Source organism: Sinohyriopsis cumingii, chromosome 9 (assembly GCF_028554795.1).
Source record: "Sinohyriopsis cumingii isolate HCF-2022 chromosome 9, ASM2855479v2, whole genome shotgun sequence".
NCBI classification, from domain to species: Eukaryota; Metazoa; Mollusca; class Bivalvia; order Unionida; family Unionidae; genus Sinohyriopsis; species Sinohyriopsis cumingii.
The window spans coordinates 29,304,480-29,325,475 of NC_142969.1; the positions used below are offsets into that span (position 1 = coordinate 29,304,480).

At 33.8% G+C, this 20,996-nt stretch overlaps 1 protein-coding gene across 5 annotated transcripts in view; it reads left to right on the forward strand.

Annotated features, from left to right (window-relative positions):
• LOC149791467 (intraflagellar transport protein 54-like) overlaps window positions 1-20,996 on the forward strand; it is a 63,055-nt gene that overhangs the window by 16,122 nt on the left and 25,937 nt on the right. For 2 of the 5 annotated variants that reach the window (XM_089970010.1, XM_089970011.1), the window contains exons 5-10: window positions 912-1,055; window positions 3,601-3,732; window positions 5,461-6,600; window positions 10,894-10,953; window positions 13,712-13,775; window positions 17,414-17,440. In XM_089970010.1, the coding sequence (XP_089826136.1) occupies window positions 912-1,055; window positions 3,601-3,732; window positions 5,461-6,600; window positions 10,894-10,953; window positions 13,712-13,775; window positions 17,414-17,440 (1,567 nt within the window). Of the gene's footprint in view, window positions 1-911; window positions 1,056-3,600; window positions 3,733-5,460; window positions 6,601-10,893; window positions 10,954-13,711; window positions 13,776-17,413; window positions 17,441-18,140; window positions 18,162-20,996 lie in introns of all 5 variants that reach the window. The other 3 variants (XM_089970012.1, XM_089970014.1, XM_089970013.1) reach the window with 2 other exon arrangements.

A 20,996-nucleotide genomic window follows, 5' to 3' on the forward strand; every position in this document is an offset into this window, starting at 1 on the left:
TCAGGGTCAGAGGTCATCAAAGTGACTGGTAGAATGAAAATGAATTCTGCACAGTAAAACGTGTCAGATCACTTTCTGGGTCTCTTTCACTTTTATAGAAAGGGCTGAGTGATGTTACAGTCAGTTGCAGTATGTCTTGTTTAGATAAACTGATGATTGAGATGAACAGAGTTTAGATATACTGAGTTTTTAACAGGAGATGTAAATACATCTAATGACTGCTATTTTATCAATATTAATAATGACATGCCATGTTTTTCAGTGTTAAACTAGAATTACATCCACAGCTTGCCATGGCAATTTCCTTGCTTTTTATTATATATTCCTAACCACACCACACACACACACACATATACACGCTGACCTTGATCCATGTGTCATATCCTGAGATCCATTATATACATTTGGCTTCCTGTGATGTGACTGTAAAATATAAAAAGTATCACAGTTATTGCAGTTTTGATACATTTAACTTTTGACAACAGCCAGGGAGCTTGAGGGAAAAGACCCATAAACTGTGGCCTTCTTTCAGAGGGATATAGCATGTACAAAGTGTGGTGAATTTCCATTCAACGGTTTTGTAGGAGATATTCACAAATAATCATGTCATAATATCTCATGACATCACAGATAATGTCATGATGCCATGTAAAAGCTAAGATATAATGTTTCAGGCACTGAAATCCATACCTAGAGTCCTTTCACTACACTGTGTATTGCCAGTTAATTGATTGTAATCAATCTTTGTACACTTTTTTCAGATGATATTAAACTTATGGTCTGGATACAACTTTAAACTTTTCCATGTCAAGATAAATACAAGATATAACTTATTTCATTATTTGCGTTTCAAATGAACATTACTGTAAAATCTTGTGTGTGCATAAACAAATGGTCAGCATATTTTTCAGGTGGATAATGATGAATATGTGGCAAAGGTATTAGGCAAGGGGAAAGTTGAACCATCTAAAGCAGAGGAAAAGAAGGACAGAGAGAAAGACAAAGACAAAGAGAAGACTAGAGAAAGAAGTGAAGACAGAAGAAAAAGAGATGATGTATGTCATTCTACTTCACCTATGACAATTTTTTTTTGTTGCATTTTCATGTTCAAGTGTTTCACGTGGACACCAGGAATGAAACTGATACCATTCAGTATGAAAAACTTATGTCCAGAAAGTCCTGATATAATTTTGTAATAAAAAGTCTCAGCATTTCTTGGCTTTGTTTGCACATGAATGTCATAGGAGAGTAATCAAAAAAGGATACTGTATATACTCAATTATAAGTTGGCCCACCACACACAACCTTTTTTTGGGACTGTCAGAGGTTAATTTCTCCTTTACCTTCCTATAAGTCGGGGTGTATCTTGCAACTCGGGTCTATTTGAAGGGCTGAATTTTTGTCGGTGAATCAGAGTTGCACTTTGCAAAAATAAACAAAGGCAAGCTGGATAGATAGATACATAGATGTATAGATAGGAGAAATGAAGTAGTGTATGATAGTTATATTATTGTGTAGAATAAGGCATAAATACCTTTTGTCCACCTTCATGTCATAAAATCCATAGAAATCCATAATGCCTGCCATTTTAAATCCATTTGTAGGGTAAATCCATGAATCATAGGTCACATACCAGGGTACAAATACTAGCCCGAATGGTCCGATTCACGGTATATGGACTCTTCTTAGGCCAAATGGTACAAGTCCAGACTTGGTGGATATAAATGAGTAGTGAAACCGACACTATTGTCATTACAAAAATGTGTAGCTGCTTTGTTGCGTCATTTAGTGCAAATTGTGCCGTGTTTGCTATTAAATAATACAAAAAAGGTACAAGTAAAAACAAAATGAAAACTCCCCCAGATTATTTAATCATCTTTAATGCAGACAAGAACCCCATGCAATGAAGTCATTGACTTTGGTAGGTATCAGTTTTTGTGATTTTGCAAAAGGAAAAGAAAATTATTTTGATATTTAAGTTCTTGGATTTGGGTAAGGGATACCTATGTGCCCATGAATGATTATTTATCATTGGTTCTATAAAACTTGTGTCCACGGATGATCATTAATCATTGGTTTTGTATAATTTGTGATGTGTTGTAACCATGAAATCCTTTAAAATTGGTCTCCAACAACTAAAGTAGTGTCACAGTATTGTTAAGCTAGAAGGAAAATAAATGCCTTGTAGCCTTGCAGATTTTTAGAAATTTCATTACTCTTTCATTTCATATACCGCTAAATTCATTAACGTGGTTAAATTGGAAGATTTTCTTATGTCCAGGTAATTTGAGGTTATTATTTCCTAGTAATCAAGTTGCTAAAAGAGATGGTAAAGATGTAGTCAAACCAGTAGTGGACATTTTATTGATAGTTAAATCATATTTTTGTGACTTCTTCCTCATTCTTATGTATTAAGAGTGCTTTTTTGTTCAGGGGAGATAATCCAGTCTGGGCAAAAACAAGTCATTTTTCCCAAAATTGTCCTCTCATCTATTACAGAGGATGTTTAAAGGTTTCAAATGACGTTGGGGTCAGAAGTTCAAAGGTAGTTAGGGCCATTAGATCAGAGTGCTACTGTGGTATGAGAGCCACAACCTTGTCTTACCAGTATGACATATTTTGAGCTGGAACATTATTTAGCTGTGGTTCATAGTTTAAAGCTTGTGTTATTTATTAATAGTACTAACAGTAAGATTGTACTGCCTGGACTTGTAGAATTTTGTTTAACATGCTTGCACAATATGAAGATCTTGTTATAGAGGACTTCTAGGACCTCCAGTTTCAAGACATTACATTCTGTGGTTGAAACTTACCTTACCCAAGTTAAAATGGCAGTGAAACTTTTAGGAAGTTGAATGGATATACAGAACACTTGCCTGATCAAGTGAGTGTAGTTTCAGGCTGACCAGTTATTATCTTTAATAATGTCCTTTTGTGAATATTTGTTACCTTGTTTATTTGAAAATTTATACTTTGTACTAGACCTTTGTTTTCCATGTTTTGATCAAGCACTTCACTCACACTAATATTAAACACCCTCCAGAGAGGGAGAAAGAGAGAGCAGACTGGTCTCATATTTACAATTACTTAAAGGACAGAATAGTTCTTTTGATAGCCATTTAAATGCTGAGAACACTGGGGTTATTACAAAGAAGAAAACAATGCAGTTTGCATCAAAGTTGTATGAGGTAAAGTTAAAGTAACTTACACATTTGACATGATTGATTTTATATCAGGAATAATGTCACTTATCTGTTTCAGTAGCAACTGGTTAAATAAGAGTCTATTCTGGGTGAGTTAAAGTTGTATTGCTTTCCTGATGATGCTGGGTGAATTTTTAGAGATTTTTTGACCCCTTCGATTGTCAAGGTTCAGGCAACAGATTTATATAAACAGACCTCCAGGACTCAGAGAAATCATATGCCATAGTTTCATTTTCAGCATTGTACAGAGAGCTTTGCAATGTATTTACTCAATATATATGATGTCTAACAAATTTCAGTACACAGCATGCTTTCATATTTTATGTTTTTAGTTCATTTCTTTTGAAACTATGCAGCAAGATTTACAATGCTTGTTTTCAAAATGTATGCATTTCAGGACAAACGAGATAAGGAGAAAGAACGTGGTCGGGATAGAGATTCTGGGTCTCGTGATAGAGAGCGTGATCGAAGTCGAGACAAAGATGACAGACACAGAGATAGAGATGCTGAAAGGAAATCGGGAAGAAAGGTAGGTTATTAGCATTGATCGCTAGCATCCATTATTTAGTGACAGCCACTGAATGTTGGCCAGTCAGACTTTAATGAATATGGTTTTACTTGAACATTTAAATATTCTGTGCAAAAAAATACAGTTACTTTTGTCTGATCTGAATACAGAATATTAAATATTGGATCTATAATTGGTTTTGCAAATGAGGTTCTTGCATGCACTTGAGATCATAACAGGAAATTGAGGACTGTATATATATCACATCATTTGTAACCATTATATAGCATAATTCACTAAATGTTAGCAAGTTAGACTTTAACAGATTTACTAACAAAACTAACATGGAGAAAGTGTGCAAAAGTACATGAAGGAAAAATAGTATATATAAAATACACATGATATCAGTAGAGTACTCTCTACAAAAAAAATGCATATATATCAGATCTGTCAAATTGGCACAAAATTGTATGATCCTAAAACACCATGATTGGCAGTAAAGGTTAGAAGCATTCTTTTGATAGACACTTGAATGCTGAAAACACTGAGGTTATTACAAAGAAGAATACAGTGCAGGTTGCATCAAAGTTTTTTAAGATAAAACTAAAGTCTCTGATATATTTTGCAAATGTTTGATTTGGATCTGGATTCCACATTTGATTTATTTATCTTAAATTATTCTAGTGATTTTCATTTCCTCAAATGTATATATATATATATATATATATATATATATATATATATATATATATATATATATATATATATATATATATCAGGAGTGGAACCATATCTAGTCAGTTCTTAATGTAAAAGGAATGATGCCATAGTGACCATCTTGCTGTCACTTCTTGCCTCCAATGGATGGCTGTAATGACATTGGGTGTTTGCAGTAAAACTTTATATGGTTGTTCCTTCATGAAGTTGATTTTGTGTGATATGTTCAGTGGTTTTCACCCCCACTGTATCGGGTACAAGGTGAAACGCCAAGACAAAGAGATGTGCTCACCACTTATGTGTATCTTGCAAACATGTTAACTTAAACACAAGAACATATTTTAAAAAATCATATTTGTATGTTGGAGTTTCTAAACTACACTTATATCATAGATGGTTTAAAGACTAAGCAGTTAATAAGAATTTAATACAGAATAAACAGACTTATTGTGGATTCCTAGAAATTGATTTCAGTGTAGACAGGTATAATGTCATTCCCTTGAAGGGACTCTTTTATTGCATATGCCATTTGGCCAAGTAAAGTTTAATTTATTTCACTTATTCTTTTTTTAGGATTTTTTAAAATAATAGTTTATTTGATAATGTTTAAGTTTCAAGAATATGAATCATACAAGATTTGCTATGTTCATAAATTCATCAGAACAATTAGGTTGCACTGAGACATAAGATATCACCTTGGGCCTAATTTGCATGCTACAGTCACACTGACAAAGAGTGATGTAGTGTGTAGTTCATTGAAATAAGCTGGTGTAGCATTCCAGTGCTATGTTACTCACAAAGTGGATTGACCATGCCACACTCATGCTGTTGAAGCGTCATGTAGAGTATAGTTCAGTGACATATACTGGTGTAGTTCAAACATTTCTAAGTACAAACTCAGTTTGGTCAATACACCTATTACACTTTGAAGTGATGTGTACTTAGGTGACAACTGCACCAGCACAAGTTAGAGATTGCCAATACACTCTGTGCACACAATAAACATAAATGTCAACATTTTCTGGTAAACAGATGGATCAGGCAGAATTTGGTATCGATGAATCGTTCAGTGATGATATGAATGATCTGAAAACATCTGACATCATCTCCGATGAATTGATGACTTCAGACTCTGAATTGGCATCTCTGCCAAATAATTCACCAGATATTCCTCTTAACATGACCTTTGATAAAAACTCAGAAGTTCAAGGCCTGGATGAGAAAGAAATTCAGGAATTAGAAGAGCAACGACGCCAGCAATGGTCCAGAGCACGAGCCAATAGACCCAAAGGTGCTCGACCAAGACGTGAGCGTAGTTCATTGACAAATCTTGATCAAACAGACTCTCAGGAACATTCAGAGTCCCAAAAGTCATCAGGTGATTCAAGGGAATCAAAAGAAAAAGAGGTGGCAGAAATTGCCATGGAGAACATAGGATTAGAAACTGATGCAGCAATTGTTATTGCTCAGAAAGAATCAAAAGAAGATGTGGCAATAACAAAATCAAAAGAGAAAGTGGGAAACAAAGAATCACAGAATGATTTGAGAAACAAGGATTCAAAAGAAAACATTGGGAAGAAAGCAGCAATCATTGTTGGAAAGAGACAACAAGGTGGCTCAAAAAGTCATGTTAAAACTAGACCAAAAGAAAACAAGTCTACAACACAGGCTGTTACGAAGACTCCCTCAAAGACAAAGCAGAGAAGAGACAGTGTTGGACCAAGAACAAGTACACCCATAGATTCACCTGATTCAGTAACAGTGATAGGTAAACCAAGACCAAAAGAAAGCTCTTCAAAGAAAATAGCTGAAGATAAAACAAAGGCAAATGTGAGGAAGTCAAGGGATCGAAGTATGGGTCAGGTTGAAAGTACAATTGCTCCTGTTGAACAGACATCAGAAATCAAAGTTAGACCGGGAAGTAAACAGACACCGTTATCAAAGGGCAAGTCAAAGGGCAAATTAACTGTTGAAACAATACCAATATCAAAAGGCAGATCTGAAGCTGAGAAAGATGTTATTCAGGTTAAGCCACCAGATGTTGACTTGACCTCAGAAACACAGACAAGTAGTTCAAAGAAAGAAGATGTTACATTTAATGTATACAAAAAGAAGAAAAGAAAGGTTGAAGACAAGAGAAGAAAAAGCAGCTTTTCTATGTTGGCGAACAAGGTTCAATAATATTTGTTTAAAACTTTTAAAAGTTTTTAAATTTCTTTGGTTAATTTTGCAAATTCTTTGTTTTTCATTTGTGTTTGGGCAGTTGGTGCCATTTTTAAGTTTATTTTTACCTTGATGGTTACCATTTCAAGTTCATTCTTTTTTCTCATTGCCTATTTGCTCTTGTTATATTTTTTATTATGTCTAACTTATAGTTTAAAGTTCCTTTCTTTCCAGTCATAGTGCGGACTAAATTAAAATTTCCATGAGAATTTTATTTTATTCTCAAGATTTTAAAGGACTTTTTTCCACTATTTTTTGTTCAACATCTGCCTAAAGATATTGTTTGATATACTTGTTTATTCCAGTATTTTAAAAGAAAAGAAGTAGTACATAAAAAGTGAAAAAATTGAGCCATGAAATTACTGTTTATCTGACAATTCATGTTTTATGCAGTTTATAATATTTTGCTAACCTTCTATTGATTTTCTGTAGAATGATAAATTGTTACTATAATTATTTTCTTAATTGACAGCTATGTAAAAACTCAAAAAATGACTTTATGGTATTCATATCTTTTTGAACATCAATTTACTTTTTGATATTTGTCTCTTTCAGTCTTCATTTTTACCACATAGTGAAGGCATTGGTGTCACTTTTACAGCATCAGTATCTTCAGTGTGATGATCCAAAGATCTAGTGTTAATTGTCTATTTAAGTTTCTTTATAAGATAAATACAATGGGGTGCATTATTGTTCAGCATGCAGGTGAGACACTCCATTCCATGCAACTGTTGCTTTATCCCTTCTCTCATACCAAGATACAATTCTTCTTTATTCTTCATGGAATCAGTAAAAAGTACATTTGTATAAGTGAGGTCGCCTTGTATGGGGTACATTATACAGTGATACCTCACTATAACACTGTCCCTTGGGAGCCATAAATGTGTGCTGTGTTCTATGTGAGGTTGCCTTATATTGTGGCACATACTGCAGAAGATAAGTCTTTATGACACTGTTCTTTGGGAGTTATAAATGTGTACTGTTTGATATGTGCACTATATTGTGGCACATAATACTGTGAAAACTCACTGTGACACTGTTCCTTGGGAGCCATAAATATATTGCCATGGTATATGTGAGGTTACCTTATAATGCCTGGGGTACATGATAAAGTGATGACTCAATATAAAACTGTTCATAGAATCTATAAATGAATACATTTTGTATTTTATTTACTTAAGTGTGAAATATAGAGACAATTGGCAAAATAATTTTCCTACTTTTTTCATTTTTTTTTTTCACATGTAAAAGATATATTCTTATATTTTCACATGTTAAAATATAAGATTTCCCATCATTCCATGTGATGTTTCATTGTGCCTACAAAAGTTGCACTAGCAGCAACAGAAACAAGTACTTTGTGTGCTTCAACAAATAGATAAAAATTGTCTTAACTTTCAGACATGGAAATTAATTTTTGATAATGAAATTTGATGAGATGCCAGTTTTTTCACGTTACTTCCTTGACAACAATGACAAACCTGGTTTGATGCATTGCTGAATCACACTGGAATTGTTTTCAGACAGGGTCAGATAGTTTACAGAATGACAAAAAAATGTAATTTACTTCAACTGATCAGGTCAACTCAATCCTATAGCTTGCTTGAGTCACATATGATTAGCCAATAAAAGTGAGGTAAATTTACAAAACGGTATATAATAAACAAAAAAATTCTTTTCATATGTTCATACTGGAGATATTTTGCTTTGTGGTACCAAACACAGTATATTTTAACTAGGGAAATCACAACTCATTAAATATCATGTTTTTGGTACCACATGATGAAATATATCTGGTATTAACTTAGGAAAAGAAAATATCCTATATATATATATATATATATATATATATATATATATATATATATATATATATATATATATATATATATATAAAGTGATATTTCACTATTACACTGTCCCTTGGGAGACATAAATGTGTGTACTGTTATATGTTAGGATACTTATATTGGGTACATTATACAGTAATAACTTTCCGTAACAGTGTTCATGGGAGCGATATATGTGTATGTGTTATATGTGAGATTGCCTTATATGGGGTACATTATACAGAGATAACTTACTGTAACAGTGTCCATGGGAGTCATAAATGTGTACTGTGTTATATATGAGGTTATATAGGGTACATTATACAGTGATAACTCATTGTAACAGTGTTCATGGGAGCCATAAATGTGTATTGTGTGACGTGAGGTTGGCTTATGTTGGAGTAAACTACACATAATATCGCATAATACCTTTTTGTTTTTAAAGGAATATAATTTTTTAGTTATGAAGATGTAAAATTTCATTATTTCAGAAAACAAGATGTTCAAATGATTTTATTTATCAGTGGAAGTTATAACCTCCATAGCAGGCAAGATTTTAATTAAACAGATTGGATGCTTATTTTTCATCGTAACTGTTACAACTAGTGCATTGTTAATAGTTATCTCCAAAACCAGTAGTGACAGCTTAGAGATTCACAATGCACACTGTAGATTAAACTCTAAGCCCAAAAAAGTCTTTTTTGTGAGTCAGTAAATGTGTTAAGTGTTTGTTTACCAGGTTGTGTAAACATTTTTGATGTTTTGAACCATACAGCTCAAGGTCTGTGGGGTTCATGATGGTCATAACATTCTGCACATCCCAGTAAATGACATGTAACTAATGTAATAGCTTCCTTGACCATTATTGCCTCATACATAGGACCTTGTTATACTGCAGTATATTATCATGAGATACAATTGTGTTGTAGCATAGCTGTCCACTTTAAAGAGTACTACACCATAAATGCTAAAATGTCATTTGATTCCCTTAGTCCAACAGGACAGGAATAAATATCATGATTGTCCAAAGGGGGATCATGCCTTGGTCTGAAGCCTTTCAAAACAAGCTTTCCTCCATAAACAAATACAGCATTCCCTTATTACAAGGTCTTTTAATACAACACAGTTCATGTGGTAATGTAGGTATATACATTATTCAGTAGTAGAACTATATACATAATGTATTTGATTATACAGGCAGTCTCACTATAAGGATATACACTATGACTGTCACAAACAACATTATAATGATGGAGTACTGCTGTATAATGTGCTTCATTATATAGGCAGTTTCACTATAAGTCTATATACCATGGCTGCCACAAACAACAGTATAATCAGTGTGTACTGTATAATATATTTCATTATACAGGCAGTCTCACTATAAGGCTGTTCTATATGGCTACCATGGAAACATAATGAGGGAGTATTGTATCATGTACTTCATTATAAGGCAGTCCCACTACAAGGTTGTATAGTGTATGGCTCTTATGGACAGTGTTATAATGAGGGAGTACTTTATCATGTACTTGATTATAAGGCAGTCTCACCATAATGCCATACAGTCTATGGCTGTCATGGACATCATTATAATGAAAGAGTACTGTATCATGTACTTCATTATAAGGCAGACTCACTATAAGGTTATATACTATGTATGTTGTGTACAGCATTATAATGAGTGATTACTTTTTCATTTTCATGGTAATAAGGCAGTCCCGCTTTAAGGCCATACAGTATTTGGCTGTTTGTAATGAAAGAGTATTGTATCATGTACTTCATTATAAGGCAGACTCACTATAAGGTTATATACTATGTATGTTGTGTACAGCATTATAATGAGTGAATACTTTATCATGTTAGTGATTATAAGGAAGTCCCACTTTAAGGTCATACAGTATGTGGATGTCATGGACAGCATTGTCATGAAAGAGTACTGTATCATGTACTTCATTATAAGGCAGACTCAATATAAGGTTGTCTGCTATGTCTGTTGAGTACAGCATTATAATGAGTGAGTACTTTTATCATGTTCATGATTATAAGGTAGTCCCACTTTAAGGCCATACAGTTTGTGGACGTTATTGACAGCATTGTAATGAAAGGGAATCTCACTATAAGGCTGTATACTCCATGGTTCTCATGGACAACATCATATTGAAGGAGTACTATATCAGAATAATAGAGGAAGAAGCTTCACAAGAAATAAGATATATCTTTCAGCATTAAATCTATCTTTTGTCCTTCGATGATCAATATTTGTAGTGATTGCAGTATGAGAAGGGCAGACAAGATAGTTATTTTTAAATCTTCTTGCTTTTTAATTTGGAACCTTATCATCCATGTTGACAGGATATTACATGTGATCTCTTACCATTTGAACGATGATTCATCACATACCGTTGTGTTTCAGAGGCGAGAAGATGATGAGGGGAAGGAAAATGAAACACCCGACATGGTCAATGGAGAAAAGGTAATAGGATATATTTGCATGCCTTACATTTAATCCAGTCAGTTTTGCAAATTTCAGTTTCAACATAGTGTATGCCTCAAACTGTATTATTCTTTAAATGTTTACAAATTTCACTTTTATATGCCTATCTAAAGTTGGATTTATTAAGTTTTTGTGTTGTCTGTCCATCCTTTAACATTTACTTGTCTGTCCATCCTTTAACATTTACTTGTGTGGACCTTAATTTAGTTACAGTGTTTACAGTGCCCACTGTATTCACAGTTGTACCCACTGCTTCAAAGTGAATGTCACAACACAGGTTATTTCAAGTCATTGGCTTGTTTCCTCATCCAGGCTGTACCTCTTTAACACCTACAGGTACATGTTAAAACTTGACCCTGGTCCATACCTGATTGTTCAATAGTCAAATCCCCAGGTCAGAGGTTAAGGTCATTAGTAAGAAAAAGGTAACAAGATGAGCAGACTCTTGTACACGAATTATAATAATTTTCACAATTTTATTATTTTATTCCATTCAAAATGAAGTCACTCTTACAAATCTGTGGTCATAAACTAAGTAGAAGAAAGAAGCAGAACCAAAATGTTTCATTAAATTCAACTTACAATTTAATTATCAATGTTATAAAATGAAAATTCAAGAGGGACTTAAGTATTATGAATTGAATTCAAAATAGCCCTAAAAAAGTATGTTAAAGTTCAAAAGAATGAAACGTTCATAAAAACACTTCAGATCCGGAAATGTACTGAACCACTAGGAATCATGATGTTTCACATTCCTAAAATGTATAACCTTCAATTCTAGCAAAGTCATTGAGATTGATTCTTCATCAATGTATGCGTTTCCATAGAAACGTTTGGAAATGTTTAAGTTTACTCAGGTTAAATTAGACTCTGCAGCATTGATTCCTATAGGGGATTGGCTGATAGTGGTTAAAGGTAGTAAACCAATATCACAGGCCAGTAACTATAACATCTGCTTTTTGGTTAGTCATTGACATTATTCACGTAACAAAAATGTCATTCCCAGCATTTTAAAAAAAATCAATAACTTCATGCCTGGAGCCCTGCTAAATTAAGATCAGGTCCCACCCATGATCTGAGTTGTCTCTTGGGCTTGTAAAGAAAATTATTATCTAGTTTGCTTAAAAGAAACCTTGGACATGCCAGTGAAATGTGGCATTTTCGTTTTGATGTTCTTGAAAGACATCGGTTAAGTTTTAGTATCCAGCCCCCAGCTGAGGCACCATTTGTAGGTTTCTCTACCTTGTGAAGATCATATACTTAACTGTATCAGAAGCTATATAGTTTGTGCACAAATGGAAGCACATGACAAATGAATGGGGAGGAGTTGTATTTCTGCTCTCCATATTTGATTGGCCATCTGTAATTAGTGTTCACTTGCCCTGCTTGAATAATAATGAGCTGTCCCATGCACTCCCTCACTTGATCATCCTTCACTGGTTAAGTACAGCTTCCAAGACAATGTTTTTCAGCCGAAATAAACTGAAATTAATTGTTTATTAATCCATTTAGTTCAAGAAGCTGGTAGCAGCTGATTCTGTTGATGTACATTGTGAGTGTTTTCTGTAATTGTGACACATCCACCGTACTATGCCACAAACTTATTACAAAACTTAAGCTATTGTTCTTACTGATTGGTATTAAAAAGCCCAGTGTCTCTAAGAATTAATTGATTGTAAAAACAAGCTAACATCTTAATGGCTCAGAAATAATTCATTTTAAACAAATTCAAATCTTAATGGGTCAGAATTAATTGAATTGAAAACAAGTTTAAACACATCTCTCTTGATGACTCAGAAATGTCACTGAAGACTAAGAAGACATTGGTAAACCAAGAGGAAAAAATGAATTTTGAATGAACCACTACTTTATTTTGTACATCTGGGAACTGAGGATCTTGAATGACCCACTACTTTATTTTGTACATCTGGGAACTGAGGATCTTGAATGACCCACTGCTTTATTTTGTACATCTGGGAACTGAGGATTTTGAATGAACCACTACTTTATTTTGTACATCTCAGAACTGATGATCTTGAATGACCCACTACTTTATTTGGTACATCTGGGAACTGAGGATTTTGAATGAACCACTACTTTATTTTGTACATCTCAGAACTGAGGATCTTGAATGACCCACTACTTTATTTTGTACATCTGGGAACGGAGGATCTTGAATGACCCACTACTTTATTTGGTACATCTGGGAACTGAGGATTTTGAATGAACCACTACTTTATTTTGTACATCTGGGAACTGAGGATCTTGAATGAACCACTACTTTATTTTGTACATCTGGGAACTGAGGATCTTGAATGACCCACTACTTTATTTTGTACATCTCAGAACTGAGGATCTTGAATGACCCACTACTTTATTTTGTACATCTCAGAACTGAGGATCTTGAATGACCCACTACTTTATTTTGTACATCTGGGAACAGGATTTTGAATGAACCACTACTTTATTTTGTACATCTGGGAACTGAGGATCTTGAATGAACCACTACTTTATTTTGTACATCTGGGAACTGAGGATCTTGAATGAACCACTACTTTATTTTGTACATCTGGGAACTGAGGATCTTGAATGAACCACTACTTTATTTTGTACATCTCAGAACTGAGGATCAAACCCAGGGTTGCTTAGGTGCATATCGAAAGCAATTTACCATTGTACTATCCAGTGCACTAACTGAATGTTTCCTCTGTATGTAAATTTGTCTGTTTCTTTGCAGGAACCCCCTCCAGCAAGGATGCAAAGACCATCCTCAGCAAAAGGATCTCGTAGACGACAAGAAGGTAAATCATCAGGATTGGACAGCGTTTGAATGTGTCACTCATTTTTCTCTTTAGTTTTAATTATTCAGCAGATAAGCCAGCTCACAGTTTGGAAAATGTAGGGAAAAATGCTTTCTCGGCCAACTCTGTTGTTTATTTTTTCCAACTGTAGCATGATCATGCACTAAAATCATGATATAAATATTTAGTTATTTAGTAATTTATTTATTTTATTCAAAGAGAACTGGACAGGAAATTTTAATTGTTTTATACTTTGTTGAATTGATTGGTACAGTGTTATTGGATATTAAGTGAGAAAGGAAGTACATTCAGATATAGTGCAATTATACCTTGAAATTTGCACATTTCCAAAGGTATAGTATTAATTCTAAGGTAATATGTTCAGTATGTTATCAAAACGTAGCATAATTGTGCATGTTCCATGCATGAATGTGCATATTTAACTTCAATCTATGAGATATTTAACCCAACCAAGTAATCTGGATGAAGTCTGTCCTGTGTTATGCCAAATGCTATATCTAAGAATTTTCACAGTTATAACAAACATTAGCTCAGAATAATGTTTTATACAAAGGAGCTATGCCTTTATGTGAATGTCAACCCTGTCAGTTAAAAAATATCTTGAAATGGCTGAACTTTCATTATTGCTCAAAATGTAGCCATGGAAAAACATTGTAATCGTTTCATTGTGTGTCTGTCTGTGTGAGGAAAATAATTTGTCAACCATTTGATGAGATCCAGACAGTTACTTATTACTGAGGATGATGCAAGTAACAAAAATGCTTGTCCATTAACTACCGCTTGAAGATGACCATAATAAATATTACTTGTACCGTGTCCTTCAAATATTATTAGCTTGGTAACATGACCTTCTTTAGTTTTTATTTGAAACTGGAAACTGCCTCTGGCAAGTTTAGACAAGTGAATGATTGGAAGAATGTTAGATTTACTTCTCCTTAGAAAATAAATAACTTCACTTCGTGGTGTACTTTATATAATATTACGAGTATTTCTGGCAAGTGACATGTAGGAGTGGTTAGAGATCTTGTGTCTACAGATGTGACATCTTGAAATAGATAGACTTGTCTGCTTTCAGTATGGTACAGATGCCCTCTAGTTATCAATGATTTTTGCTATAATTTGGTTGTATCATTTGCTACACAAGTTGCATTCTTTAGCAAGGTAGCACAAATGATTAATTTTCCAAATTGGCAATTACACTGACATGGAATACTTCCAGAGGGTCTTTAGAATTCCTTTATTTTTTCTTTATTACCAGAAGATTTTGCAAAATACGTGCAATAGCTAATGAATTTTGTATTAGTATAAGATGAGTTTTCAGATGATTGTTAATATCAGTTTATTTAGTCTGAGTCACAGAGATGTCTCAATGATCAGGGAGATATCATGTAATGCATCTACATGAAAAAGACTGTCCAGAGTCTAGAGAATAAGTAAAAAAGATGTGTTGTTTTCACTCTTTGAACTCATAATAGATCTCTTTCAGAAATACAAACTGAACAGTGTTACAGTCACAAAATGTTTTGAAGCTTGTTATGTTTAGTTACTTTTTTCTAGTGTTATTTAATTAATGTTGGAATCCAATGTTGGATTCAAATCAGGACAGGCTTTATCCAGACATTAATAAGCAAATCAGACCTTGGTATGTACGACCACAAGCATGATTTTTTGTAATATGATAACAGTGCTTGCATAGTAAAACTAAAGTGCATGTACATGACAAGAAAATATTGTCAGATGCAGTTAAAATTTAAGCATGATACCACAGTTACCTGCATATAACACACACTCTGCTGCAAACAACAGAGACCCAAATCTGCATTTCCATAGTGTACCAACAGATCATGTTTGATGCTGTTAGCTTGCAGTCATATCTTATTTGACTTAATACCCATAGATGCATTAATAAGAATGCACATACAAATTATTTTTATAGCACTGTCTCTATCTGAACAATGAGGTGGAGATATGCAGGAATCTTCATCCCATCCTGTTATCCAGCACACAATCATATTTGTGCAAACTGGTCACCCCAGTTTTTTAATGGATTGGCATAAAACTTGAGGAATATTTTGATCACCATGCAACCTCCTGCATGGTGTAAGAGGTGTCTAATAGAGGTAGGAACCACTGTGGCTTGTTGGTTAGCGTTGGACGCATTGAAAGGATGCAGGTTCAAAGCCTAGCACTGGGTCATCCTGAGTCAGCTACCTTGGTACGTTCCTGGGCAAGATACTTTACTATTATTGCATTGTCACTAAATAATGCATATGTGGCTGTACCATTAATGCCAAGAAGAAACCAGTCATCATTTGTGTCTTGCAACTGAATGCAGTGTTTGACAGAATCTTTTGAATGCAACTAGGCCTGCACTTTCAGATGGATCACTGTCAAACTTGGTACATATCATTGTATGTAATTGAGACCAGTGCTTGTGCTTTTGCAGTTTTTGTTAGTGTCATTGCTCTGTTTGACTTGGAACTGGATTTAGTTTAATAAAGAATCTTGTGAGCAAACTAGTATCACCATTTTTAGTGGATCACCATGAGACTTTGTATGGTCTTCATTTGACTAATGACTATACTCTTACAACTTCATTTAAAGTTTTTGCTGTGTATGTCCTGTGGCTAATGCAGTATAGGTGGCGCTCTATAGTTTCATATTTTGCATAGGGTTATGATTTAAAAGAAAAAGAATTTCCCCGGCTTTCTTCACTGGTTATACTTGCTATTTAAAAAATACCTTGTATATCTTAGGTATAATTCAAAGAACCTTTAATTCCCTTTATTTTGGTGTATGATTGATGGGTGTAATATGGGTTATAGAGTATACAGCTTGACCTTACTCCAGATGTGCACTTTCAAAAAAATGCTACCTCCACTTGGTCATTTTCACTTCCTGAACTTCAGAGGTAAATTGTATAAAAAAGAGCCAATAACTTTTTTACATTTCATATATTTGGTAATTCATTCATTGCACTTTCAGAAGCTGGTATTGTCTAGTCTGGAAATATTCATTTTCCCTGTTTTAATAGCTGCTATGGGTAGTGTACTTTAGACTAATTCAGGCTGATATTTTAGCACAAGGAAGCAGTCATTTTAGTTAGCAGTGTGTTTAAATCATGTACAGTTTCCAAAAGTACAATATCCAAATAAATATCATCCACATTACATTAATGTAGCATAGAGGTATGCTAACATTCTCTCCACTGTGCATGTTTTAAATGCAAATGACGTCACCTTACATATGTCACAATCTCAAAAGTACATAATAACTCGTGAGTGCCCCCATAACCATGTTGGGAAATAGAATATACCTCCTAAGTGGAGAGCTTCTAGAGGGTGATAACTGGTAGATTGAATGTTCTTGTGATAGGGCCATTGCAACAGCATCATTGTAAGCTGATTATCATGAGCTCTGTTCTCACAAAATGTACACAAATAATAGTTACTTTATTGTTAGGTGTGCAGCATGGGTATTATGTTTAATGCAGGAAGGCAAACAGCTTCATCTCAAACCTGCTGTTACATAATGCTACAGCAGGCCTGGGTGTATACTGTTTGTATCTTGGTGTATGTTATACACAGGTGTATGAGGTATACTTACCTTTCTTACAGTGCCTGCTGAATATGCAAAACATGCAGGTAATTAAACATATTAACCAAATTAACATAACTGATTACTGTGTGAACCTTCATCGTTGAAAACCTTGAAATTATGTTAACAAACTGTTACTGTTGTGTACTTGTTCTGTACTCTGATTTGAGTTTCAATAATGTTAAAGTGAAACTTGAAAAAAATATTTTCACATAGAATAAAGACAGAAAAATTGTACATATTTTGGCATTTTTTGATATACTTGAAATAATAAAAAAAGACATGTCTGTTTCATAGACACTCTTGAACATTTTTAAAAGTGTTAAAAACAACTTTTCAAAAAAGAAAAAATTTTGATCCAACTTTTAAGATAGTTTATAGGAAAACATTTTTGTCTGAAACTTCAGTCATCCAGATTTAACACTTTTAAATCACTGTCATGGATGGTGGATTTTATTGGACTGTCCATTTGAGATAAATATTATGAAACTGAATATAAAACCTTTGCTCATGTCATATGAAATCTATGAAACTTGTATATCATGGACAGAAGTTTGATGTCCAGGTTATCAAATGACTGCCAGTACTCAGTACCATACACTAACCCATGATGGAGGAATAATGGTGTTATATCACAGTGTGATATATGACATGATATGACATTTTAGTGCTCATACATGTGAATGTTATACAATGCAAAGTACTCTTGAATACATAGTTATTATAGTTGTATGTACTGTGTTCCAGCACCTGTTACTCTAACTCAAGGTAACCGAATTTCCTTGCTAAAATAAAAGTAACAAAACTGACCACAATTTTTCTTTTGATTGATGTGTTTTCGTTTGCACAGTGGAATAATTGAAACTGAATATCTTCCAGGCAGAGTGTGTTTCCAATTTGAAATCAATTGATTTTTGATTTGCCTATGTGTGTGCTTGAATTTCATACAGTAGCATTGGTATTACTACAAATTTTAGTATTAGCATAATATTATCCTTGCTACAATGTACCTTTCTGTCAGAAGGAGAGTTCTGCAAAACAGGTCAATATTATTTCTCCTTGGGCTAAAAATTTTCATGCTGTAGGTTTCAGAATAATTGGTTTTAAAAGGGGTTGATGTTTCTCCTTAGGAAAAAAAAAAAGAACGATAACATAGAAATACAAACATTGTTGTTTTCCAAACATTACAGAATTCACACTCTAAAGTGGAGTGGATATTCATTATTGTTTCACTTTCATTATCATATAATGAAACATAAGTATCACTTTTTTTATCATGTTGATCCTCCATGTCATCATAAGCAGCGTTTCATATTTTGTATTATTGGCGGGTGAGACACTGAGTTTCGCAAAGTTGTTGTTTTCATGTATTTTCATATGCTATGTTTGTACAGCTCCATGATATAAAGATTGTCATCTGTATCATTCGTAATACTTTATTCACATGTCCTTTGTCACTGAATAGACATGCAACTTAACATGATTAGAATGAAAATGAAGTGGCAGGTAAAAAAAATTACTCCCTACTTTTATATCCAGTAGCCAAGTGGCTTACTAAGTGGCAGAACTTATTATCTAAATCATATTTTATCTAAATCATCTAAATCCTCTGCCACTTTAGACATATTTCGATATAGACAATATTATTCATCATTCACTCATGAGAATGTTGCCTACAGTTTATTACCTTTGAATAAAAATGATACTGATTTTGCGTACACATTCCACTGATCTTTATCTTATGGATGCTTTTGAAACATTACTATATTTATTGATACACTCCAGTCTATATCATTATTATGAAGCTGCTTGCTAGAAGATTCCATGAATTACCAAAACATTGACGGAATTTTATTTGGATGAAGACAGTGGCAATTTTTAGCTTTATCCTCATCAAGAGAAAATATTTTGGAAGGCTCTGTTTTTTTTCCTCATAAATTTCAAACTTTGTATTACTGGAGTTCCCTCTATTCAAAGCTCGTGATAGGAAACATCAAACATTTTTTTCTTTTACCTCTTACTCTTTATTTCAAAACCATGATTACTGTCTTGAAATGGCTCTTTTCTGAAAAATCTGAAAAGAGAGAAAAATGTAAAGAAGATCTGATGCTTAAAGTACAGTGAAATATGCAAATGAAGAGGAGTCGTATAAGGATACTGTTAATCATGGAAAGATCAATACAACCACAGTCTTTGGATATTCACAAATATACAGTACTCCCTCATTATTAAACTATCCATAAGGGCCATAGAGTATACTGCCCTATAATGAGACTACCTTATGATGAAGTACTTGATACTTGTGATTTTACTGAAATGTAATGAATGGTAGCCATGGCCATATGAGTGGAAGTAATGAATTATATATGTAATACTTATGATATTTGAATCTTTCAAGTATCATATTCACCTGGCTACAGATATTGTTTTCACCAGCTATATTTGATGTGCAGCAAGCTATAAGCAGCATGGACTCAGAAAAGCCAGTGCATAATGTACCTGCATATCTCATTCCTCCGTCATATAACTTGACATGACTTTAATTTATGCTCAAAAATATTCAGTTCAATCAATGGGTTGCATTAATTTTGTATATTTAAAGTAATATTTTCCAGTCTAGAGTAGGAGATTATAGCTGAAATGTTGAGCACAGTTTTGTTGAGGGACCTACCCATTCCTAATTCTTTACATAGCTCTAAATCTTACTAAAACATATCTTAGCCAATCAAAAGAATGCATTTGCCAGTTTGGATTAAGTTCTCCAAGATTGGAATGAAGTTTATTACATAAACTGTTGAGAAAAATGTTATGATGGAGGGTTAAGTTTTACACTGTTTTGATGGATTATAAATATGCATCATAAACCTGGATCTCCTAGTACATTATTTGATGTCAGTTATAGGTCATTATGGTTGGCAGTTGGGTTATTGCTAATAAACTGTATTTCACCATGATCAGTGGTTTATGCCTCCCTATTTTCTGAAAAATAATACATACAAATTAGAATGATAACTTCACACCTTGACAGCATGGGAACTAAGTTATTTGAAGCAGTTAAATGAATGCCAGCTTCATTCAGAACTTCCGGTACACATTTGTCTACACAAAAGAAAGTTTTGTATAAATTTACTCCATCTTTATAAGTTATTGTGGTTAATTTTCTGCAAGGTATTTATGTGACTCGTTTTAGGTTTTCATTTACAAATTTTTGTAGAGATATTTAGGGTGAACTAATGAATGTGTATCACTGTATTATTTCCTCTCTCCACAAATTGGCTCAGTTCTAGCATATATTTGCAACCAGTGTGTAAATGGTTTGAACCCTCTCCAGGCCGTCGTACTATGCCTATGATGTTATATCTTTAAGCAGAGCTGATAACTTCCATTTTCTCGGTAATAATTTTCCAATTCAGTCGGAATATTGTTGGCTACTACAAATGTGCTGGTGAGAGGACGAGATTTGTGTACACGAGTAAAGACCTTGGTCATTTTATCAAAGGACTTAAAACTGTACATAAACATTACTTGTAAACTTTTTAGGAACAGGGTATGCCCATATCCATAGAATTGCCTTTGATATTTCTGGTGAAGTGTTTGAGCATC